Genomic DNA, 26083 nt, shown 5'->3' on the forward strand with positions numbered 1-26083 from the left:
GCTAAATGAGGGAGAAGAGGCAGATTTCCCTGGGGGAAGATAATTTATGTACATACTCCCCACTGCAGAAGGTTGAGCTTAAATACCCCACCTTCCCACCTTGAGTGTGGGTTGCATTTATTGACTTGGTTCCAAAGTAGTGTGGAAGGGTGGGAGGAGTAACCCCACAGTGGAGAAAACTGGCAAGCACTACCTTAGAGAGGTAATCAAGGTTAACATGATCAGTGATGTCATTTTGAGAGCAGGTACCCTTGATTCTATGTGATGAGAATAGTCAGTCACCTTGTGATCTTCCTCCTAAACACCCAAAACCCCAGTCTAACCATGTGAAAAACATTGGCCAAACCCAAATTGAGGCACATTCCACCGAATTTCCGAGGAGTAACTCTTCAAAACTGTCAAGGTCATCAAAAACAAGAAGACTCTGAGAAACTGCCACAGCCAAAAATAGCCTAAGAAGACATCATGAGCCGGGCGCGGTGGCTCAAGCCTGTAATCCCAGCACTTTGGGAGGCCGAGACGGGCGGATCACGAGGTCAGAAGATCGAGACCATCCTGGCTAATACGGTGAAACCCCGTCTCTACTAAAAAATACAAAAAACTAGCCGGGCGAGTTGGTGGGCGCCTGTAGCCCCAGCTACTCGGGAGGCTGAGCCAGGAGAATGGCGTAAACCCGGGAGGCGGAACTTGCAGTGAGCTGAGATCTGGCCACTGCACTCCAGCCTGGGCGACAGAGCGAGACTCCATCTCAAAAAAAAAAAAAAGAAGACATCATGAATAAATGCAATGTGGTGTCCTGGACAGGATCCCGGAACAACAACAAAGAAAGGACATTGAAAGAAAGCTGGTAAATGTGAATAAAATGTGTAGTTTAGTGAGTAATAATGCACCAATCAAACTGGTTTATTGGATGTGATCAGCGTACCACAGTAAAATAATTAAGATGTTCATAATAGGAGAAACTAGGTGAGGAGACAGGAACTCTAGGTGTCATCTTTGCAACTTTTCTGCACAACTACAACTATTCTAAAATAAAAAGCGTTTCTTTTTAAACGGGGATCCTCAACAGCGCCTCTCTCACGGGGTTGCAAGAAATCATGAGATAGTACAAACCAAGTGCAGGGCTCAGTGCTTAGCACATAAATGCCAGATGTGATTATTGTAATCTTATGTGACATTGAGGGACAAAAGCTCTGACACTTTGGTATTTTAATCAGAATAAGCAAAGGACAGAGGTACTTCCGTCCCACCGCATCCGCCCTGCGAACAGGCAGAGGTTCCAGCCAGAGTACGTCCGGCCGGGGGCGGGGCGCGGAGGGGACGTCGGCGTGGGGCGGGGCCAGCAGCAGTTCCCACGCCGGCGCTCCAGGCGCGGCAGGCTGCCGCCCCCGGAAGTAGTGGGTACCCGGGAGCCGTGGGGCGGAAGCTGTGGATGGCGGGAGGCTGTGGCGCTCTCTGGGTGGGGAAGCTGTTGCTGTTGCTAGACGACGCGAACTAGCGCTCGTCACTTCCTCAGCCCGCCGTCTGCCCACTCCCCAAGCCGGAACCTGGGGGCCCAGACCCGGGATAGGCACAGAGTTGTCCTCATAGGTCCAGGACAGAGGCCAGCCCGGCGGCGGGAGTCAGTGCCACGCCACCTGCAGGGAAGAACCCAAGCCGAAGCGGGAAGATGGCTGCAGACAAGCCTGCAGGTAGGACGCCAGTGTCCCGAGCGACGAGACGGCGGGACGTGCGAGGCCGGGCGGACCCTGAACTCGGAGGCGGCGGGGCCCCGGGTGGGCACTATAGGGCGACTTGAATTTGGGCGTGCATTTCTTTACCCCATCCTCTATCTCGGCTGTCGCTAACATGAGTTTTCGGGCCCCGGGTCCAATAGTTGTTTTACTCAAGTGCAGTATGAAGTCGCTACTGGCCGCCTTTGCCCTGCTGTCCAGAATAACTCCGGCCCAAAAAGCTTAAGTGTATTTTGCCGCTTCGCAGAATTTTCCGCTTCTTCGTGGGAAAAGCAGACAAGAGAAAGTCACCCTGGAGCACACATCTGCCTATAATATCTCGTGGCTCAGGCTGGGATTCACCTGGGCTGTTTTGGCCACACGTGGCTTCCTCTGGTCATTGACTCCTATGGAATTAACTTTGTAAAAACCACTTTTTTTTTCCTTAATAGAGACGGGTAGGGGTCTCGCTATGTTGCCTATGTTGCCCAGGCTGATCTCGAACTTCTGGGCTCAAGCGATCCTTCTGCCCCGGCTTCCCAAAGTAAACCACTTATTTAAATAGGCATATTGCCTCTCTACAGTCTATGCTTGTAGAATCTTGGGTTTGGTACTTAATTGCCCTAGTTCCTCGAAGTTACTTAATCTCGATGGTTTTCTTTATGGATTATTGCTCCCATTCCTAGAATCTTCCCCATTAAGGAATATAAAATTATTTCCTGACCGTGTCCGGAATGTTTCCCGCAAGAAATTAATATTCTTTGTGGCATCCAGGTTTTATTGGAAAGAACTTAAGTGACAGAATTTAAAAGTGATGGAACTTAAAATTTTTACAGTGAATTTAGTTTAAAATTTCAGTGTCCTGTGGATTTTAGTAGGTTCTGATCACTTCTACTCGTTCATTATTCACAGTAACTGACAAGTGAACTTCACTTGGAAATTAAAGTAAGCCAATTCTATTTTAGGTACAGAGGAATAAAAATCGTTAGAGGATCTCTTCAATAATCTTCTAAGAAGAAAAACAACAGAGCAAAGGCCTAGAGAGGGTATAAGGAATGTACTGTGAAATTTTGGATAGGTTGATCAGGGAAGGCCTCTGGTGAGATATTTGAGCAGATATCTCAAAGAAGTGAGGGAATGAGCAGATATGGAATGGGGAAAGGTAGACGAGGGAGAGGAAAAAGACATAGACAGGAAAAAGGCATGGCCTGTTCAAGTCTGGACAAGGGGACCGACATCTTCCTCCTTATTTTAGAATGGTGTCTGTGTTCCCCACATTTACCATTCCTACTTGCTCATACCATTGCGCTTGTCCAAAATCACCTTGTTAGACCTAAAGCCTATCCGGTTTTCAAATCCTTAGTCATAAAGTCTTCTACTCGTTCATTTATTCATTCGCAAAGATTGAGTGTTGAATAACAGATCTGACACACTCCCTGCCTTTGAAGACCTGCAGTTCAGTCTGTTGGAGGAGATGGACGTATCCTAGTTGCACTCCTGTTTAGTAAGAGCTGTGTGATGTGTGTAATTGAAGAATAAGGTCCACAGGGATTAGGGGACTGTTTTTTTCGTTGGTTTAAGTTCAGAGGCCATGTTGAAGGAAACTTCCTGCTTAGATATAAGGTTAAATTTGTATAAAATAGATGAATGTTTAATGTGGCTCCTTTGAATTTCTGCTCATGTCCATCTCAACTGCTGTGTTTCTGGCCTTTATCTTTTAGTATGATCTATGTCGCATTGAGTAGTCTTCTCACTGGTGTTTGTCTCTTGTCTCTTCCTATCCCATCCATTTTCCTCACTGTTGCCCTGCCCCCCCCTTTTTTTTTTTTTATCCCCTAAGGCATTCATTGAATCCTATCATTCCCCTTCCTATAAAGTTTCTAAGACTGTACATGCTTTGGGCATCAAGTCATTCTTTTTATTTAATTTTTATTATATTTTCTTTCTCCTTTTAAGTCCTTTTTTTTTTTGAGAGTCTCCCTCTGTCGCTCAGGCTGGAGTGCAGTGGTGGGATCTTGGCTCACTGTAAGCTCCGCCTCCTGGGTTCCCAGGTTCACATGGTCTCCTGCCTCAGCCACCCCACCCCAGTAGTGGGACTACAGGCACCCACCACCACGCCTGGCTAATTTTTTTGTATTTTTTAGTGGAGACGGGATTTCACGTGGTAGCCAAGATGGTCTCGATTTCCTGACCTTGTGATCCTCCCGCCTCACCCTCCCAAAGTACTGGGATTACAGGCGTGAGCCGCCGCGTCCGGCCGTCCTCACTCTTTAATGTGGTTTGTGAGCATCTTCAAAATCTATTTCCAGCTGGTTTTTCTACGTCAACCTACCCAGCTCTTCACATCATAAATTACTGTTGCAAAGCATTGTGCTTTTTGAGCTTCTGAGCCGTAATGTCCTTTCTCTTCTCCGTCTGTTGAACACCGTTCATTCAAAGTCTGTCTTACACGCTGCTTCCTGTCTGAGCTCATGAGGTCAGTATCTTTGTCATGGAGGGTCTTGTGTGTGTGTTCTTCATCAGGTAAGAAAAAAGGGTCGTGAAAGGACTTAAGATGAGTGATCTGATCATGCTGACTGTTGTAGATGGTGGATTTAAATGAAGCAAGACAGGAAGCCCAGAGACCACCTAAGACGAGCTAATGTTGTGATATTAATTTATTCAGTAAATATTCACCGATGGCCTGTTTTGCCAGGTACTACTTTAGGAACTGGGCAGGAACAAAACAAAGTCTCTGTTGTGGAGCTTATGTAGTATGAAGGACAGATAAGCATGTAAACAAAATGAAAAATAAGATGATTTCAAGTTGTGATAGATACTCTGAGGAAGGCCGAGTGTGGTGATTCACGCCTGTAATCCCAGCACTTTGGGAGGCTGAGGAGGGCGGATCACCCGAGGTCAGGAGTTCCAAACCAGCCTGACCAACATGGTGAAACCCCATTTCTACTAAAAACACAAAAATTAGCTGGGCATGCTGGCCCACACCTGTAATCCCAGCTAGTCAGGAGGCCGAGGCAGGAGAATTTGCTTGAACCTGGAGGCATAGGTTGCAGTGAGCTGAGATTGCGCCACTGCACTCCAGGCTGGGTGACAGAGTGAGACTCTATCTCAAAAAAAAAAAAAAAAAAAAAATACTCAGAAGAAAAAAATGAGGAAGAGAGGCTGTCTGCAGTTGCTTACACCTGTAATCCTAGCACTTTGGGAGGCTGAAGTGGGAGGATTGCCTGAGGCCGGGAGTTTGAGACAATCCTGGGCAGCATAAGTGAAACCCTGACTCTAAAAAATAAAAAGCCAAACATTATGGTATGTGCCCATAGTCTCAGCTCCTAGGGAGGCTGAGGTGGGAGGATTGCTTGTACCTAGGAGTTAAAGGCTGCAGTGAGCTATGATCAGGCCACTGTCTGGGCAACAGAGTGAGACCCTCTCTCAAAAAAATAAAAGGCTGGGTGTAGTGGCTCACGCCTGTAATCCCAGTACTTTAGGAGGCCGAGGTGGGCAGATCACAAGGTCAGGAGATCGAGACCATCCTGGCTAACACAGTGAAACCCCTTCTCTACCAAAAATACAAAAAAATTAGCTGGGCGTGGTGGCAGGCACCTGTAGTGCCAGCTACTCAGGAGGCTGAGGCAGGAGCCCGTGAACCCGGGAGTGAACCCGGGAGGTGAAGCTTGCAGTGAGCCAAGATCGCACCACTGCACTCCAGCCTGGGCGACAGAGTCAGACTCCATCTCAAAATAAATAAATAAATACATACATACATACATACATACATACATACAATAAAAATCAGTAAGAGAGCTGGGTGCAGTGGCTGTATCCCAGGACTTTGGGAGGCTGAGGTGGGCGGATCACCTGAAGTCAGGAGTTCAAGACCAGGCTGACCAACATGTTGAAACCCTCTCTTGACTTAAAATACAAAAGTAGCTGTATTCCCAGCTACTGGGGAGGCTGAGGCAGGAGAATCACTTGAACCTAGGAGGCAGAGGTTGCAGTGAGCCAAGATCGTGTCATTGCACTCCAGCCTGGGCAACAAGAGCAAAACACCATCTAAAAAAGGAGAGAGAGAGAGAGAATAGAGGATGACTGAAAGCAGAAGCCCTATTTTTCAGATAGATTAGTTAGAGAAGGGCTTTCTTAGAGTTGACATTTAAACAGAGACCCTAAGGATAAAGAGCCATCTGTGTTGGGAATAATGAGCCAGGTAAGAGGAGCAACGCATATACAAATGTACAGAAGCCTCGCTTGGAAAATGTTTAAAGAACATCAAGCTGACCCGTTGAATACAAGCTCCCCGAGGATACAGACTTTTGTCTATGTTAGTTGTGTTCTAGCTCTAGTCCCTAGAACAATATCTGACAAATAAGAGACAACGCATAGTTTCAGGCTGGGCAGAGGTGCTCACACCTGTGGGAGGCTGAGGTGGGAGAATCGCTTGAGGCCAGGAGTTCAAGACCAGCGTAGGCAACATAACCAGACTTGTCTCCATAAAAAATAAAAATAAAAAAAATAGCTAGGCATGGTGGCATGACCCTGAAGTCCTCGCTACTCCAGAGTCTGAGGTGGGAGGGTGGCTTGAGCCCAGGAGTTCAAGGTTGCAGTGAGCTATAATTGGGCCACTGTACTCTAGCCTGGGTGACAGTGAGACCCTATCTCAAACAGAAAACAAAACAAAAAAGCCAATACACATAATTTATAGCTTGGTGAGCAAAGGCAGCATGGCAAGAGATGAAGTCACAGTTGTGTTAGGAGTTGGTGTATGTTGGGCATTATAGGCCATGGAGGGAGTTTGAATTGCCAGTGGACGTTTTCAATAAGGGCGTGATGGTGTGATCTGATTTATATTTAACTGAGCCAGGTGAGGAATGATAGAATTAAGAGTAAGGGGTTTGAAATCAGATAGATTAGATTCATCCTAGCTGTACTACTTGGTATTTGTGTGACATTGGGCAAATTTCAAGAAGCCTTTTTTTAAACTTCAGCTTTCCTGCATGTAGAATGAGAATGAAGAAAGTGTCTATCTCACAGGTGTAGTAACAGGTTAAATGATATAATCTCAGGCCCTGAGTTTTTTTGTTTTGTTTTGTTTTGTTTTGAGACAGGGTCTCACTGTGTTACCCACGTTGGAGTGCAGTGGCACCATCATAGCTCACTGCAGCCGTGAACTCCTGGGCTCAAGCGATCCTCTTGCCTTAGACTCTTGAGTAGTTAGGACTACAGATGTGTACTACTATACCCAGATTTTTTTTTTTTTTTTTTTTTTTTGGAGACAGAATATCGTTCTGTCGCCCAGGCTGGAGTGCAGTGGCGAGATCTCGGCTCACTGCAAGCTCTGCCTCCCAGGTTCATGCCATTCTCCTGCCTCAGCCTCCCAAGTAGCTGAGACTACAGGCGCCCAGCACCACGCCCAGCTAATTTTTTTGTATTTTTTGTAGAGACGGGGTTCCACCACGTTAGCCAGGATGGTCTCGATCTCCTGACCTCGTGATCCGCCCACCTTGGCCTCCCAAAGTGCTGAGATTACAGGCGTGAGCCACCGTGCCCAGCCTGTACCCAGATCATTTTTAAATGTTTTGTAGATATGGAGTATTGCTATTTTGCCTAGACTGGTCTTGAACTCCTGGCCCCAAGCGATCCTCCCAGCAGATCCTGGTGTTTTCTAAATGCTGACTATTATTACTTTAGGGTAGTGGTAGGATGGGGAGGGGAGGCAAATGGGAGAAATTTTTTTTTTTTTTTTTTTTTTTTAAACAGAGTCTCTCTGTCACCCAGGCTGGAGTGCAATGGCGCGATCTCGGCTCACCGCAACCTCTGCCTCCTAGGTTCAAGCAATTATCTTGCCTCAGCCTCCCTAGTAGCTGGGATTACAGGCATGTGCCACCACGCCTGGCTAATTTTGTATTTTTAGTAGAGACGGGGTTTCTGCATGTTGGTCAGGCTGGCCTCGAACTCCCGACCTCAGGTGATCCGCTCACTTCGGCCTCCCAAAGTGCTGGGATTACAGGCATGAGCCACCGCGCCCGGCCAGGAGAAATGTTTAAAGATTAAAATTGGCAGATTTTGGTGACTAATTAGAAAGCCGTGTGCCTTGGAAAAGCTTATTAGTTGAGCCTCGGTTTCCACATTCATAAAATGGGGATCCTAATAGCTTTCTGTTGTATTTGCTTCACAGGATTTTTAGCTTGTAAGGTTCACCCGAGGTAAGTTGTATGTTTTAGCCCACATCCTCTGGGAAGCAGAACTCGATTAAGGTGCTGCCTTTTTATTTGAAAGATACAAACCTGGGGTAGTGAAAGTGAGGGAGAAAAGGAAGTAAGGCAAAGGAAGACACAATAGGTTACATCCTCGGCTACTGCTTCGCTTTGAGCTGTGAAGAGACTATAGCAGGTCACTTGCATGTGAGAGTCTTCTGGAAGGATTTTGAGGAGAAACTTCAGAGAGAAAGGAGGGATGATTTATCTGTCTATTCCTCCTATTTTCAGTTGCCAGCTGGTTAGGACTCACCCCATGGGGAACTAATTTACCTGTGCTTCTGGGTTGCATGCTTTCTCAGTGATGGATCACCCAGCTGATCCCACACCCTGAATTGTATTTCGACCAAATCCTATAGCGAGGAGTGTCTTAGGTTGTAGGTGGGTGCACCAACCAAAAACAAAGGGGCAGTGGAAGGTTCACAAGGTTTGTGTGTCTATATAGCATGGAAAAGTAATATGAAGCCAGTGTCATTCTTGACCAAAGAAATAAATACCAACAGTGTTTTAGGATTTTTTTTTTTTTTTTTTTTGGTACTTTTTAGGGTTATTTGAAAGGAGAAGGTAGCTGGAGTTAGGACACAAAATCCCAAATTTGAAGTTTTCTGGGAATTTGCACTAGGAAGATGGTGATGGTAGTCTCAATAAGAAAAGATTGATAGCATTATGAAGAAGGGAAAAACAGAACCAGATGAGTAATAAGAAATCAAGACAAGAGTACTTTATGATGTTGGCCGGGCATGGTGGCTCACACCTATAATCTCAGCACTTTGGGAGGCTGAAGTGGGCAGATCACCTGAGATCAAGAGGTAGACCAGCCTGGCCAACGTGGCGAAACCCCATCTCTATCAAAAATATAAAAAATTAGGCCGGGCATAGTGGCTCACTTAGGTCCAGCACTTTGGGAGGCCGAGGCAGGCAGATCACGAGGTCAGGAGATCGAGACCATCCTGCCTAACATAGTGAAACCCCGTCTCTACTAAAAATACAAAAAAGTCGGGCATGGTGGCGAGCGCCTGTAGTCCCAGCTACTCAGGAGGCTGAGGCAGGAGAATGGTGTGAACCCGGGAGGCGGAGCTTGCAGTGAGCCGAGATCACGCCACTGCACTCCAGCCTGGGCGACATAGCGAGACTCCGCTTCAAAAAAAAAAGCCAGATGTGGTGGCATGCACCAGTAGTCCCAGCTACTCAGGAGGCTGAGGCAGGAGAATTGCATGAACCCTGGGGGTGGAATTTTCAGTGAGCCGAGATCACGCCACTGTACTCCAGCCTGGGCAACAGAGTGAGACTCTATCTCAAAAAAAAAAAAAAAAGAAAAGAAAAGAAATTTTAAGCCAGGACAACCAGAAAAACTGTAGGAAGAACGAACAAATGAGACTATTTTAAGTCAAGACTATTTTTATTTAGGCCAGGCGCTGTGGCTCATGCCTGTAATCCCAACACTTTGGGAGGCCGAGGCAGGTGGATCACCTGAGGTCAGGAGTTCAAGACCAGCCTGGCCAATGTGGTGAAACCCTGTCTCTACTAAAAATACAAAAATTAGCTCGGTGTGGTGGTGGGTGCCTGTAGTCCCAGCTACTCTGGAAGCTGAGTCAGGAGCATCACTTTTTAACCCGGAAGGCAGAGTTTGCAGTGAGCCGAGATGGTGCCACCGTACTCTAGCCTGGGCGACAGAGCAAGACTCCAGCTCAAAAAAACTCTATAAAACCAAATGTAATCCCAGCACTTTGGGAGGCTGAGGTGGGTGGATCACAAGGTCAGGAGATCGAGACCATTCTGGCTAATACGGTGAAACCCAGTCTGTACTAAAAATACAAAAAAAAAAAAAAAAATTAGCTAGGCGAGGTGGTAGGCGCCTGTAGTCCCAGCTACTTGGGAGGCTGAGACAGGAGAATGGCATGAACCCAGGAGGTGGAGCTTGCAGTGAGCCTAGATTGTGCTCAGCCTGGGGGACAGAGCGAGATTCCATCTCAAAAAAAAAAAAAAAAACCAAATGTATAAGTTTTCTATACCTACCTACCTAGTCTCTCTTTCCAGCTAACTGGTACCAAGTTTGCCATTCTTCCACACTTTTTCTATTCCTACACAAGCTCATATTGACTTAAAATACATATTTTAAGTCATCTATATATAATTTACAGAGATGAGTTGAGTATACTACAGCAACACCGTCCTGCCATTTGCTTTCTTCAAGGTCCAGTGAGGAATCTGCATTATCTGGTTTGTTTGTTTGTTTGTTTTTGAGACAGAGTCTCACCCTGTCGCCCAGGCTGGAATGCAGTAGTGCGATCTCGGCTCACTGCAACCTCCGCCTCTTGGTTCAAGCGATTCTCCTGCTCCAGCCTCCCAGGTAACTGGGATTACAGGCGTGCGCTATGCCCAGCTAATTTTTGTATTTTTAGTAGAGACGGGGTTTCACTATGTTGGTCAGGCTGGTCTCGAACTCTTGACCTCGTGATCCAGCCACCTTGGCCTCCAAAGTGCTAGGATTACAGGTGTGAGCCACCGTGCCCAGCCTGTGTTTTGTTTGTTTTTAAGATGGAGTCTCCCTCTATTGCCCAGACTGGAGTACAGTGGCGGGATCTCAGCTCACTGCAACCTCCGCTTCCTGGATTCAGGTGATTCTCCTGTCCCAGCCTCACAAGTATCTGGGACTACAGGCGAATGCCACCATGCTCAGCTAGTTTTTTTTGTATTTTTAGTAGAGATGGGATTTCACCATGTTGGCCAGGCTGGTCTCGAACTCCTGACCTTGTGATCCTCCTGCCTTGGCATTCCAAAGTGCTAGGATTATAGTCATGAGCCATTGTACCTGGCATTATTTGGCATTTTTTCAACTTTTTATTATGAATGATTGCAGACACCTAAAAAATTTAAAAAATAAAATGAATGTCTATATATCTACCCCCTAGTTCAGCAATTGTTATATTTTACCATATTTGCTTCCTATATCACTAGCTATGACTCTTAATTTTTTTTTTTTTTTGATATGGAATCTCACTCTATTGCCCAGGCTGGAGTGCAGTGGTGCAATCTTGCCTCGCTGCAACCTCCACCTCCCGAGTTCAAGTGATTCTCCTGCCTCAGCCTCCCAAGTTGCTGGGATTACAGGCACATGCTACCATACCCAGCTGTTTTTGTTTGTTTGTTTGTTTTGTTTTAAGATGGAGTCTCGCTCTGTTGCCCAGGCTGAAGTGCAGTGGTGCGATCTCGGTTCACTGCAGCCTCCATCTCCCGAGTTCAAGTGATTCTCCTGCCTCAGCCTCCCAAGTTGCTGGGATTACCGGCACACGCTACCACACTGACCTGTTTTCGTTTGTTTGTTTGTTTTGTTTTGAGATGGAGTCTCACTCTGTTGCCCAGGCTAGAGTGCAGTGGTGCAATCTTGGCTCACTGCAACCTCCGCCTCCCGGGTTCAAGTGATTCTGCTGCTTCAGCCTTCTGTGTAGCTGGGACTACAGGCGTGTGCCACCACGCCTGGCTAATTTTTTGTATTTTTAGTAGAGACAGGGTTTTACCATGTTAGCTAGGATGGTCTCGATCTCCTGACCTTGTGATCTACCCGCCTTGGCCTCCCAAAGTGCTGGAATTACAGGTGTGAGCCACCGTGCCTGGCCGCACCCAGCTAATTTTTGTATTTTTAGTAGAGATGTGGTTTGACCATGTTGGCCAGACTGGTCTTGAACGCCTGACCTTAAGTGATCTGCCAGCCTCGGCCTCCCAAAGTGCCAATGTGAGCCAACACACCCGACTCTAGCTATGACTTTTCATGTTGAATCATTTCAAAATAGATTGTAAACATCATAACACTTCATTTTTGAATATTTCAACATGCATTTCTTAAAAATAGGGACATTCACCTACATAATCACAATACCATTGTCATGTTTTAGACAATTCATGTTTTAATATGTTAAAAATTTCCTGCCAGCCGGGCATGGTGCCTCACACCTGTAATCCCAGCACTTTGGGAGTCTGAGGTGGGAGGATCAGTTTAGTTGAGGAGTTAGAGACCAGTGTAGGCAACATGGTGAAACCCCATCTCTACCAAAAATGCAAAAAATTAGTGGTGGCGCATGCCTGTTGTCCCACCTATAAGGGAGGATGAGGTGTGAGGATCACTGGAGCCTGGGAGACAGAGGTTGCAGTGAGCCAAGATTACACCACTGCACTCCAACCTGAGTGACTGAGACCTTGTCACCAAAAAAAAAAAAAAAAAAAAAAAAAGCCAATTTCCTGCCAGATATGGTGGTTCATACCTATAAATCCTAGCACTTTGGGAGGCCGAGGTGGGTGGATTGCTTGAACCTAGGAGTTCAAGACCAGCCTGGGCATGGTGCATGGTGAACCCTGTCTCTACAAAAAATACAGACAGTTAGCTGGGTGTGGTGACAGGTGCCTGTAGTCCCAGCTATGACTATAAGTTTAAAATTTATTTGTAGGTACAGAGTCCCAATATATTGCCCAGGCTGGTCTCAAACTCTTGGGCTGAAGGAATCCTGCCAGCTTGGTCTCCCAAAGTGCTGGAATTACAGGTGTGAGCCACTGCACCCAGCTTTATCTCTTGTATTTTCTTAAACTCTGATTTATTTCTACAGACTTGATTAGATTTAGGTTCAGCATATTTTTGAGATACTTTGTGGTTGATGGTATATACTTTATTTTCTGTATAAAGTACATAATATCAGGTTATCCAGTATTAGTGATGCTAAATTGATCAATTTGAGGTGCTGATAGGAACATCTTTTTCCATTTTCAGTTAGAGGTAATTTATGGAGTAATTGGCATTTTGTAAATATCCACTGTTGTTGATTCTTTCCTCAATCAGTTGTATTATTGAGGGTTACAAAATGATTTTTACCTAGTTCTATTGTAGTTTGTACATTTGTTAGTGAATGTTCTTCTTTAAAGAGCAGCTCTCCTGGGCTGGTTACAGTGACTCATTCCTGCAATCCTGGCACTTTGGGAGGCCAAGGTGGGCAGATCGCTTGAGCCCAGGAGTTCAAGAGCAGCCTGGGCAACATAAGGAGAGCCCGTCTCTACAAAAAGATTGAAAAAACTTAGTCGGTGTGCTGCTGCATGCCTGTAGTCCCAGCTACTTGGGAGGCTGAGGTAGGAAGGTCACTGCAGCCAAGGAAGTCAGGACTGCAGTGAACCGTGATCACACCACTGCACTCTAGCCTGGGCTACAAAGTGAGACCCTGTCTCAAAAACAACAACAAAAAATAATAGCTTTCCCATATTGACTATTATTCTTCCCAGAAAGACATGTTAAATGCTAAAAGCTTAATTCATTCTTTTCAGTTACCAGTTTTCAGAATAAGGAGTTGATGTGGTAGTGACCTATGTTTGATATTTAAAGTGATTTTTTTTTCTTTTTTAAATTTAATTAATTTTTTGAGGCAGGATCTCACTCTGTTGTCCAGGCTGGAGTACAGGGGCATGATCTTGGCTCACTGCAGTCTCAACCTCGCGGGCTCAAGTGATCCTCCCACGCCAACCTCCCAAGTAGCTGGGACTACAAGTGCATGCCACCACACCCAGCCAGTTTTTCTATTTTTTTGTAGAGACAAGGTTTTGCCATGTGTCCTGGGCTGGTCTCAAACTTCTGGACTCAAGCAAGCCTCCTGCCTCGACCACCCAAAGTGCTGGGATTACAGGTGTGAGCCACTGTGCCCAACTTCTTAAGTGTTTTTAATATTAGAATTTAGAGTAATTTATTGGTCTTTTTTTTTTTTTTTTTCCTAGACCGAGTCTCACTCTGTCACCCAGGCTGGAGTGTAGTGGCATGAACACTGCTCACTGCAGCCTTGACTTCCCAGGCTCAAGCAGTCCTCCCACCTCAACCTCCCAAGTAGCTGGGACTACAGGCATGCACCACCACACCTGGCTAATTTTTGTATTTTTTGTAGAGATGGGGTTTCATCATGTTGCCCACGCTAGTCTTGAACTCTTGAGCTCAAGCCATCTTCCCACCTTGACCTCCCAAAGTGCTGGGATTACAGGTATGAGCCACCATGCCCAGCACTTATATTAGTCTTATGATTTCAATTTAAAATGTATAAGTTACTGAATACTGATTTATACTTGTGAATTTAAGTTGAAACCTTACTGTAGTTATTTTATTTTGTGGACATTAGAGAGTACCTAAGAGTAACTATAAGTTTAATTTTTTAGATTTATAAGTTATTCTCAGGAAATTTTTTTTTCTTGACATGTTAAAATGTAAAAATGTTGTCTTCTTAAGTCTAACAATTATACTTAAAATTGAATATATTTTGTTCGGGTTTTGTGGGAGAGGTTTGCACTAGTTCTCACTTGATAAATTTTTTTTTTAATTAAAAAAAAAGTTTGGTACTCTGCAGTTTTGGAGAAACTTCTCTAGTAATGAACTGTAGAAATGATCCCTGAAAGTGTAGTCTTGATAAAATTGTTTAAGTAGTTAACATTTTATGTTTGAAAATGTTATGTTGTAGGCCTCGCAGGCCTTTAAAATTAGACCTCCAAGTAGAATAAGTTGTCTGAGTTCAGTGTAAAAGTTTGAGTAAAATCTAGGCTTTTTGGATTTGTAACTTTAATAAATTAAGTATTCATATTTTAAAACGAGTAAATATCAGTCTTTTCTATGCATTAAAAACTCCTCCTCTTAGATGTGAAAACAAAATACTCATCAGCAGTGGCAATATCCTGCTTTGCCTAGTTTCCTTAAAGCATGCTGATACTGTTTTTGCTTTACAGTTTTTTTTTTTCTTTTTTGGTTTTGTTTGTTTGTTTGTTTTTGGTTTTTTTGAGACAGAGTCTTGCTCTGTTGCCCAGGTTAGAGTGCAGTGGCATGATCTCAGCTCACTGCAATCTCCACCTCCTGGGTTCAAGTGATTGTCCCGCCTCAGCCTCCTGAGTAGCTGGGATTATAAGCACACACTACCACGCCTGGCTAATTTTTGTATTTTTAGTAGAGATGTGGGTTTCACCATGTTGGTCAGGCTGCTCTCAAACTCCCAACCTTGTGATCCACCCGCCTTGGCCTCCCAAAGTGCTGAGATTACAGGTGTGAGCCACCGTGCCCAGCCTAATTTTTGTATTTTTAGTAGAGATGGGATTTCACCATGTTGGCCAGGCTGCTCTCAAACTCCTTGACCTCAGGTGATCCTCCTGCCATGGCCTCCCAAAGTGCTAGGATCACAGACCTGAGCCACTGTGCCGGCCAAGCTAATATTGTTGATTTGAATTTCTGTTCGTTTATTTCTTCACTTACGAACAGGATGCTCAATTCTGTAGCATTGCTTGTTACGAATGGCTTATTCTTTGACTGCAAAGTGTGTGCTTTCCTATTTCTCCAGCTCCTCTTGTCCAGCTTAAAGTGGGGGGGAATATGGTTTAGTGAATAAACCATTTGAGGTTTTGGTAAGTCAAGTATACTTGTTCACATGATAGAAACCATACGTGAGGTATGTTAACCTAGCTGAGCTATATAGTGACGTTAGTGGGCCTGAATTGTTTTTCTTCAAAGTGGCCTCCTCCTTAAGATTTAAAACTTTCCTTCACAAGAACATCATTGGTATTTTGTGACTGATCATTGATCTCCTTAGGTCATTTAACATCCCTTTTTTCTTTAGAAAAGTTTTCTTTTCTTGATATATCAGTGGAGCTGTATTTTGATGAGTGTAGCTTGTAGTCTCCTCCAATCAGATTTGAATGATGAACATTCTGTATTGGAATGTGTCTGTGCTTTCAGTTAACTGATGATTTTCAGTTTTGAAAACGTGGTGCATTTCTTTTCTGCTTAGTTCAAAACTAAAGGCATTTGTTTGATTAGAAATGAAGTCTATTGGTGTAAAGACTGTCAAGGTTTGTGGGTCAAAGAGCTCTGTACGCATAGAAGGTCAGCCATGTTCATTAGGCCAGAGTAGAAGGAAAGTCAAGCTTATGGGTGAACGGTCGTATACTCTTTCAATTGGCAATGGAGACTACTTTTGGACAAATAAAGAAATGCTGTGGGATTATGTGCAGACTCTGTCTGGTAAGAAGTCAGCAGTTATAAATAATAGATGTTTTAAAAACATTTTAAAAACTGATTACAAAAATGAATACCCATCTCTGGCAGAAAACTTGAGAAATGTACAAATATATAACAGGAAAAATAAAAATAATCCTGTTGAAGTATATATATATATATTTTGTTTGTTTGTTTGTTTTTGTTTTCTTTTGAAATGGGGTCTTGGCCGGGCACGGTGGCTCATGCTGGTAATCCCAGCACTTTGGGAGGCCAAGGCGGGCAGATCACTTGAGATCAAGAGTTCAAGACCAACCTGGCCGACATGGTGAAACCCCACCTCTACTAAAAATACAAAAATTAGCCAAGCATGGTGATGGGTGCCTGTAATCCCAGCTACTCAGGAGGCTGAGGCAGGAGAATCACTTGAACCCAGAAAGCAGAGGTTGTGGTGAGCTGGGATTGTGCCACTGCACTCCAGCCTGGGCAATAGAGCAAGACTCCGTCTCAAAAAAAAAAAAGAAGAAGAAGAAATGGGGTCTCGCTGATTGCTCAGGCTGGTAGTCATATACTAGGCTCAAGCAATCCTCCCTCCTAAGCGTCCTGAGTAGTGAAGTGTGTTTTTTTAAAAACAGAAAATTTTTATCCTGAAGTTAAAGAATGTAGGTAAAATAATGGTTTGTCAACACGTAAAAGGTTATTTATTGAGCTCAGTTCTCAAACGTGTGTAGAAATGGGAATTTCAGAGACTCTTGTCAGGCTTAGAGTCCAGCTTATCTATTTATTTATTTATTATTTATTTATTTTGAGATAGGGTCTCACTGTCACCTAAGCTGGAGTGCAGTGGCACAATCTCAGCTCACTGCAACCTCCACCTCCTGGGCTCAAGTGATCCTCCCACCTCAGCCTCCCAAGTACCTGGACTATGGGCATGTGCCACCACACCTGGCTAAGTTTTGTGTTTTCGGTAGAGATGGGGTTTTGCCATGTTGCCCCGAGCTCAAGATCCACCTGCCTCGGCCTCCCGAAGTGCTGGGATTACAGGCGTGAGCCACTGTGTCCAGCCTAGCTTATATATTTACTTTAAATTGGCTTCTCTCCTTTTCTGGAGAATTTTAGAAGACTTACATTTTATTTCTCTTTTATATTTCTTTTATTTTTTATTATTTTATTTTATTTTTATTTTTTTGAGATGGAGTCTCGCTCTGTTGCCCAGACTGGAGTGCAATGGCGTGATCTTGGCTCACTGCAGCCTCCATCTTCCAGGTTCCAGTGATTCTCCTGCCACAGCCTCCCAAGTAGCTGAGATTATAGGCATATGCCACCATGCCCAGCTAATTTCTGTATTTTTAGTAGAAACGGGGTTTCACCATGTTGGCCAGGCTGATCTGGAACTCCTGACCTCAGGTGATCCGCCCGCCTTGGCCTCCCAAAGTGCTGAGATTTATAGGCGTGAGCCACCATGTCCAGCCTGAGATTTCCATTTTCTGGGGTTGCTGACAGCAGTGGCCACATGAACTACTCTGCTTTTAGTGGAGAATAGAAGCTCAAAATTTTTCAACACCTGGGTGAGTTGTGGGTTTTTTTTTTTTCCTCCCCTTTGTCCTGTATTTCTAAGGTACTCTTACAGTTGGGGCCAGAAGTCCCATTAAAGAATGTCATCTAATCTAGGGCATATTTTACTTATTTATTTTATTCATATTTATTATTATTATTATTATTTTTGAGATAGGGTTTCACTCTATCACCCAGGCTGGAGTGCAGTGACATGGTCATGGCTCACGGTAGGCTCAACCTCTGAGGCTTCAGTGATTATCCCACCTCAGCCCCCCAAGTAGCTGGAACTACAGGCACATGCCACTATGCCTGGCTAATTAAAACAATTTTTTTAATAGAGACAGGGTCTCGTTTTGTTTCCCAGGCTGGTCTCGAACTCCTAGGTTCAAGCAATCCTCTTGCCTTGGCCTGCCAAAGTGCTGGGATTATAGGTGTAAGCCACTGTGCCCAGCCAAGGGGCATATTTTAGAAGAAGCTTTAGAGATAACTTGATGGCAAACTAAGAATTTTTGGCATTTGGTTTAAATCTATTATGCTTCTTTATGAGACGACACATTTTTTAAAATGTTAGGTTTTCTAAAATCTTTAATAATAAATGAAACATGAAAGGTATTTATATTCTTTGTTAAAATTTTATGGTGACAATATGGTGGATTGAGGATTCTGTTTCAATCTAAACTTATAACTTGCTGTCTGAGGTCCTAAAGTCCTGTGTCCCATTTTTACACATTTAAAAATAATTGGTCCTTACCTTTTTTGTGCACCTGACAGTTTTGCAAAACACATGCATTGGGTAAACAGTATGTTCCTGCAGTTAAACTCCTTGTTATTGACTTTCCACAGAAAAAATTGTTTAACATTGTCTTTTGAAACTGGCAAACTTTATTCACTTAACTCTTAGCTTTTCCTCCTCCGTGTTGTATGCTAAAGTGGAAATAAAATACTAATTGACCTGCTAACTTTAATTATCAGAAGTAACACTTTTAATAAGCCCAAATACTAGAATGCCTTTTTTTATAGAGCAGATAAGTTCTCAGATCTTAGATGAGTTTTTTTAAGTACAAGTTATACAGTATTACATTGTTGCAAGTGGTGACTCTCAAAAGGGTGTGCAGTCTTCTGGGGGTTTCATAGTGATCTGAAGAGCTGTTTCATAGTCAAGTCACATGAAATTGAATTTTATTGTTAATTTTTATGTTTAAAGTACAAACGTAAATACATTTTTAAAAGTACAAGAATTTTTAGTTCTGGTAAAAGGAAAAGAGGGAAGGGAGCTGTATTTATTTAGCATCTCCAATTAAAGACAGGCCAAAGAAAGACTGGACTGAAGATGTGACTGATTCTTTTAATTATGTCATATTGCCTTCTTGGAAAAAGGAAGTTGGCATTCTTCACTGACTGCTGACATGTGCCAGGCTAGGGCTTCCCAAAGTTAGTTCTGTTGACAACTGGTTCTTTTATTTTTAGTTTATTAAGATGAGGTCTTACTCTGCTGCCCAGGCTGTAGTGCCATGGCACAATCTCAACTCACTGCACCCTCCACCTCCTGAGTTCAAGCAATCCTCTCACCTTCGCCTCCCTAGTAGCTGGGACTACAGACGCATGCCACCATACCCAGCTAATTTTTGTGTTTTTTGTAGAGACGGGGTTTCACCATGCTGACCAGACTGGTCTTGAACTCCTGGGCTCAAGTGATCCACCCACCTTGGCCTCCCAAAATGCTGGAACTACAGGTGTGAGCCACCAAACCTGGCCAACAACTGGTGCTTTGAGATGCTCCTGGTGTCTAAGCAGTAATCACAAAGTGCCCAGATCATAAGTGCACATACAGTTTGTTGAATAGTTTGCTGTGTATCCTTGTAGACTTTATTCTATACTTATTCAGAGGTACATATTTGTGTATATGTTTTTATAAAACATGGGATTCAGTTGTACAAAGCAGTTTGCAATCTCTTTCTTTTATTTAACAACATGTTGTAGATATTTTTCCACATCAAGTTATGTAGACTTAATAACTTAATGTGCCATGGTATAATTTACAATTATTTAATAAATAATGAGGCTGAGTTTCATTTCCTGTTATTAAGCCATTCATATTTACTCTTGTTTCAGCAAGTTTCTGGTGTTTCAGGAATACTATAAAGGACTGTGGCAGGGTTCTTGAGGATAAGGGAGCTTGTTTATCTAGGCAACTGCTGGTAGCCATTATAGAAGGAGTCACACTTCCCAGTATCCTGGAAGGAGGCTTGTGATGGATGAGGTGCGAAAGTGGAGGCTACTGTGAAAGATGCAACTCTGGGACACCATACTGGGGGAGCATTCTGCCAGCTCTAGCCCCAACTTGAGTCCATGTTGGCAGATCTATTGAAGGAGAGGGAAGAATGGAAAGGAGACAGTAAGCAAAAGAACCCCATGACTGGTGTGATTCTTGACAACTTTCTGGAAAGTTGGTTGTAGGCACTCTTGAGGGGTAAACTTGGGGACAAGATGGTCTACTATTTCTCATGTGGGGATTTGTCGTCCATTGATACCTTAATTGGGGTTTTACCATGTTGTCCAGGCTGGTCTTGAACTCCTACCTCAGGTGATCCGCCCGCCTCGGCCTCCCAAAGTGCTGGGATTACAGGCATGAGCCACTGCGCCCGGCCTCAGTTTCTTTATAGAAGCGTGTTTGGAGTTACTCAATCTGAGTTGGAAGGGATGCTAAAAACTGTATAATACAGACTCGCATTTTAGTAAATAGGGAAGCTGAAATTTGCCTCAGTTCTACTTCTGTAGCATCTGTTTAATTTCAGAAGTGACATTAAAGTTTTAGTCTTAGTTCAATTCTAAAAATTGTCTGTACGTTACTGTGCAACCTGCCTCCCGCTGTATGTTGAAAAGGATAGAATCTGCACTATCGTGCTACGTATTAGGGGTTTACTCTGCCAGGTATATGCCAATTACTTTACATATATTCTTACTAAAGCCTTACGATAACTTGAAAAAGGGTTTTCTTATCCCCATTTTGCAGATAAGTTCAAGCTTTGGAGGTCTTTGAGTTTCAGTCTGAAGCAACAATTCTGTATGAAAAAAAAATTCATGTATAAATAAGAAATTCAAATATTGTGAGCCTTTGAAATTCTTTAAAGTCATACACAGTGACATTGCCATCACCTACCTATGTTTGCGGCCCATGACATCACATTTATGCAGTGGTCACATTTCCTTTTAATGATATTTCCATTAGTGATGCATGGACCTTTTGCTAGTGAGTAGAACCAAGAAACAGAATATTCTTTGGGAGATAATAAAATATAAAAGGCACCTTTTAAAAACAAATGGTAAATTTTTTGCAGAAAACTTAACATTAAAAATGACTAGGCCAAGCGCAGTGGCTCACACCTGTAATCCTAGCACTTTGGGAGGCTGAGGGCAGCAGTCACCTGGGAGGTCAGAAGTTTGAGAACAGCCTGGCCAAGATGGCAAAACCCCGTCTCTACTAAAAATACAAAAATTAGCCAGATGTGGTGGCAGGCGCCTATAGTCCTAGCTACTCGGGAGACTGAGGCAGGAGAATCATTTGAACCCAGGAGGCGGAGGTTGCAGTGAACCAAGATTGTGCCACTGCAGTTCAACCTGGGTGACAGAGCAAGACTCCATCTAAATAAATAAATAAATAATAAATAAAAATGGCTAATTTTACATGACCTATATAGTATTCTTGCCAGAAATGTTAAACTGCCTGTAATATTGAGGAAAAGCCGGGCGCGGTGGCTCAAGCCTGTAATCCCAGCACTTTGGGAGGCTGAGACGGGCGGATCACGAGGTCAGGAGATCGAGACCATCCTGGCTAACACGGTGAAACCCCGTCTCTACTAAAAATACAAAAAACTAGCCGGGCGAGGTGGCGGGCGCCTGTAGTCCCAGCTACTCCGGAGGCTGAGGCGGGAGAATGGCGTAAACCCGGGAGGCGGAGCTTGCAGTGAGCTGAGATCCGGCCACTGCACTCCAGCCCGGGTGACAGAGCAAGACTCCGTCTCAAAAAAAAAAAAAAAAAAATTGAGGAAATAACCAGAAAAATTCAGAATGTAGGGCATTCTGATTCTATTTAATTAATTCTAATTGGCTTAGACTCTTTTAAAAAAATAAAAAACCAAGAAACAATGCCTAAATGGTATAGTGTAGCTCTGTGTCCCCACCCAAATCTCATGTTGAATTGTAAATCCCCAATGTTAGGGGAGGGACCTGGTAGGAGGTGACTGGATCATGGGGGTGGATTTTTCCCTTGCTATACTGGTGATAGTGAGTTCTCACTAGATGTCATTATTTAAAAGTATGTAGCACCTCCCCCTTTGCTCTCTCTTCTGCTGACCATGTGAAGATGTGCTTGCTTCCTCTTTGCCTTCTGCCATGATTGTAAGTTTCCTGAGGACTCCTCATATGTGCTTTCTGTACAGCCTGCAGAACCATGAGTCAATTGAGTCTCTTTTCTTTATAAATTGTCCAGTCTCTGGTAGTTTTGTTGGTTTGTTTGTTTTTGTTTTGAGACAGAGTCTTGCTCTGTTGCCCAGGCTAGAGTGCAGTGGCGCAATCTCAGTTCACTGCAAGCTCTGCCTCCCAGGTTCACGCCATTCTCCTACCTCAGTCTCCCGAGTAGCTGGGACTACAGGCGCCCGCCACCTCGCCTGGCTAATTTTTTTATTTTTAGTAGAGACAGGGTTTCACCATGGTAGCCAGGATGGTCTCAATCTCCTGACCTTGTGATCCACCCGCCTCAGCCTCCCAAAGAACTGGGATTACAGGCGTGAGCCACTGCACCTGGCCCTTTTTTTTTTTTTTTTTTTTTTTCTCTCAAGACAGAGTCTCACTCTGTTGCCCAGGCTAGAGTGAAGTGGCGTGATCTCAGCTCACTGCAGCCTCTGCCTCCCAGGTTCAAGTGATTCTTGTGCCTCAGCCTCCCAAGTAGCTGAGATTATAGGCATGAGCCACCATGCCCAGCCAGCAAAGACTCTTGAGAGAACTATAAAAAGTATTGAAGCATTTGTTAGAGTACTTAACACACTTTTGTTAAGTAAGTTAGTAGTTTTAGATTTGGTTCAGCTGAGATTTTTACCTTTAATTTGGAATTCTATTTTCAAATTAAAACAAAAAGCAAAAATCTAATATTTAAAATAGTAAATTATAGAGGTAGGAAGTAGTTTTCCCAGCTAAACAGATTATTAACCATTACTGCGAATTTATATGGACACTTAACATGTTAAAGAAACTTTTTAAATGTGTTCATCTTTTAGATTTCTGAGCCTATGAAAATACTCCTTGCCTGGAAATTAGCTGTAAGCCCTTATCAATGTAGTTTTCTGACTAAGTGTTACTACTGTCCAACTAAATTACAAATCTCTTAAAGGCATTGTAGGTGTGTTTATCTTTTTCGATTATCTCCAGCACCTGGCATAGTTGCTTGACTGTGTGGGACTGTATGTTGCTGAGTGGCAGATCTAATATTTTTTAAAGATCACAATATTCTCAGCTTGAATGTCCTCATCAAAAGAGCTTGTGGTCTTTATTTAAGTGGGCAGGTTTTCATTGTGTTTCAACTTGGCCAAAGGAAGCTTTTCAAGTTTTCAGAGGAGTAGCTTCTTACTAGCTTGTAACATTGGTCAGTCATTGTTGAGAGAGCCCTAACTTTGGCAACTTTATTAGGAAGAACACAAGATGAAAACTAGGGACAAATTCACTATACAGTAGTCCCCCACCTTTTCCTCAGGAGATACAGTCAGGGACCTCCAGTGGATACTTGAAATCACAAATAGTGCTGAATCTATATACTGTTTTTTTAATACATACATAACCATGATAAAGTTTATAAATGAAGCATAGTAAGAGATAAACAACAACAGTAATAAAATAACAGTTATCTGAATGTAGTTTCTCTTTCTCAAAATATCTTACTATACCCTAGTCACCTCTCTTCCTATGACCTATTGATCTGATAACCAAGATGGCTACTATGTGTCCAAGTGGGAGGTATCTTATACAACATGGAATGCTGGACAAAGGAACGATTGACTTCCTGGATGGGACAGAGTGGGACACTGCAGGATGGCAAGAGATTTCATCATGTTACTCAGAACATTGCAGTTTAAAACTTAAGAACTGCTTATTTCTGGAATTTTCCATTTGATATTTTCATACCATACTTGACCTTGGGTGACTGAAACTGCAGAAAGTGAAACTGGATAAGAAGGGACCACTGTACAACTTTTATTTCTAAAGAACTATAAAACTTATATGTTTGCAGATCAGGGAGCAGAGAAACATGAAGGCACAGGTCAGTCCTCTGGGATCACTGATCAAGAAAAGGAGTTATCCACCAATGCTTTCCAAGCTTTCACAGTAAGAAATGGCTTCTCTTAATCTGCTCAAGTTGTAGGGTTCTGTCAAGTATGAATCTTTTCATAGTGAATTTTTAAATTTACAATTTTTACTCTGTAATAATTCAAGAGTTAATTTAGAGATAAGTAGGTTTATTTAATTTTAAAAATAAATGTTTTAGAGTTTAAATATGGTGAAAGAAATGAGAGTAATTGGAGCCATTCTCAAGTTTTTGTGTTTTTGTAAACATGTTTTAACTCATATACTGTTGTTTTTAAGTCTTTTAAATTTAGATTTGTAAGTATGTGGATCAGTCTTTTCATTTCACTATGCTGTTGTTCAATTCTTTATTTATGAAAATATCAGATTCAAAAATTATTTTCTTGAAGGTGCTTTAAAATGGAACCCCAAAACTTTATTGGCAGAATTTTAACTTTTCTGACATTAAACAATATGAAAGAAAACCTTATTTGGTTATCAGGGTACGTGCATGTAAGCAGAAGAACTTAACACTTGGGTATTCGAAATATATTTACTAGAAAATAAAATTTGGAGTGATTATATTACCTTTCTTGACTAGCCTCAGCCATTAATACCCTGCTAGCACTATGTCTATATACCAACATATTTATCATATCAACATATGTGTCTTATATGTGTCAATGTCAGGGTTTTGAGTCTTAGGAAGTAAATATCCACAGTTTCTTAACTGACATGAATATTGCTTTATCTACTGACTTTGATTAGTGTATGTAGGGAAACTACATCTTTCTTTTTAAGAACTTTTAAGATAAAGATGAATGAAATGTATTTGGAATGATATACTGTTCTTAAAGCTGGTGTGTAATTTTGTGTGTGTGTGTGTGGTTTTTTTTTTTTTAGTCTGGAAATTATGATGCCTGTCTACAACACCTTGCCTGTCTACAAGATATAAACAAAGATGATTATAAAATAATTTTGAATACAGCAGTAGCTGAGTTTTTTAAAAGTAACCAAACAACAACAGATAATTTGAGACAAACACTTAACCAGCTGAAGAATCAGGTGATACACAAATGAATTTAACTATAAAAAATATTGTTCTGTTCTTTAATTTATCAGATACAAATAGTTAAGGAAAATAAATGTGATTTGTCTGGCATTTCTTGTCTGAAGCATTTGTTAGCATTAATTTTGTTTCCGTAAAATTATTATTCCAGGAGATAAAAGGTATGTTGTGTGATTTTTTTTTTTTTAACTGGGGTTTTAATTAACTTGAACAGAATAGACTAATATACCAAAATCGAATGAGCTTTGAAATTTTGAGAAAGAAAGAACTATATGAAGGAGCTTAGCTATGGAGATATATCTTGTTTATGATTACAAAAATATGATTAATCCTAATGTCAAGTTGTTTTAGCATTTGGATCAGGAGATGATTAATTAAATAGAAGATATTCTGCTTTATATCTGGTTTGGGGCTTGAATTGCGGATTGGTCTGATTATAACGCAATGTTTCTTGAATCCTGCACCAAAAGGGGCTAGACTTTTGGTGTTCAAGAGGGCTGATAACAGTGATGATGCTGATAGGATCAGCTAGCATATGTTAAGTGTTCACTGTGTGACAAGGCACTGCCAAGAACCTTGGATGCAGCTTCTCATTTGTTCTTCTCAGTAGCCCTGTGAAATAACTATATAATTTTTCTTATTTTAAAAATGGGAAGGCCAAGGCACAGATAGCTGTATAAATTGTCCAAAGACACAAAGTTTTTGAGTAGTAAGAGCTACCTGAACTCAGTTGTGTTTAACTCTAGAACCTGTAATTTTAGTTACTGTTTCATGCTGTTAGGGAGTCATGAGATCTTCCCTGTAATCATGAGTACCACGATACTGTATCGTATCACCCTGAAGTGTGACACAGGTAGAAGCAAGTGGTTCCTTCAGCCTCTCTATAATCCTTTATAGGCATAAAGTAATTTTTAAACCCCATTAAAATTCAAAAATGAGGCCAGGTGTGGTGGCTCACACCTGTGATCCCAGCACTTTGGGAGGCTGAGGCAGGCGGATCACGAGGTCAGGAGATCGAGACCATCCTGGCTAACATGGTGAAACCCCATCTCTACTAAAAATACAAAAAATTAGCCGGGCGTGGTGGCGGGCGCCTGTAGTCCCAGCTACTCGGGAGGCTGAGGCAGGAGAATGGCGTGAACCCGAGAGGCACAGCTTGCAGTGAGCCAAG

At 42.7% G+C, this 26083-nt stretch overlaps 1 protein-coding gene and 1 pseudogene across 8 annotated transcripts in view; one reads left to right on the plus strand and one right to left on the minus strand.

The window, feature by feature from the left end:
* Positions 1–1352: 1352 nt before the first annotated feature.
* Positions 1353–26083, plus strand: part of CNOT10 (CCR4-NOT transcription complex subunit 10) — a 92155-nt gene continuing 67424 nt past the window's right edge. For 3 of the 8 annotated variants that reach the window (XM_033212900.1, XM_033212904.1, XM_033212901.1), the window contains exons 1-3: positions 15699–15980; positions 23791–23885; positions 24747–24908. In XM_033212900.1, the coding sequence (XP_033068791.1) occupies positions 15779–15980; positions 23791–23885; positions 24747–24908 (459 nt within the window). In that variant the 5' untranslated portion in view covers positions 15699–15778. Of the gene's footprint in view, positions 1692–15698; positions 15981–19150; positions 19244–23790; positions 23886–24746; positions 24909–26083 lie in introns of those variants that run through there. The other 5 variants (XM_033212902.1, XM_033212905.1, XM_033212906.1 and 2 more) reach the window with 5 other exon arrangements.
* Positions 14309–14383, minus strand: LOC117084782 (annotated as a pseudogene).

Source organism: Trachypithecus francoisi, unplaced genomic scaffold (assembly GCF_009764315.1).
Source record: "Trachypithecus francoisi isolate TF-2019V2 unplaced genomic scaffold, Tfra_2.0 Lachesis_group0, whole genome shotgun sequence".
In the NCBI taxonomy this organism is placed as follows: Eukaryota; Metazoa; Chordata; class Mammalia; order Primates; family Cercopithecidae; genus Trachypithecus; species Trachypithecus francoisi.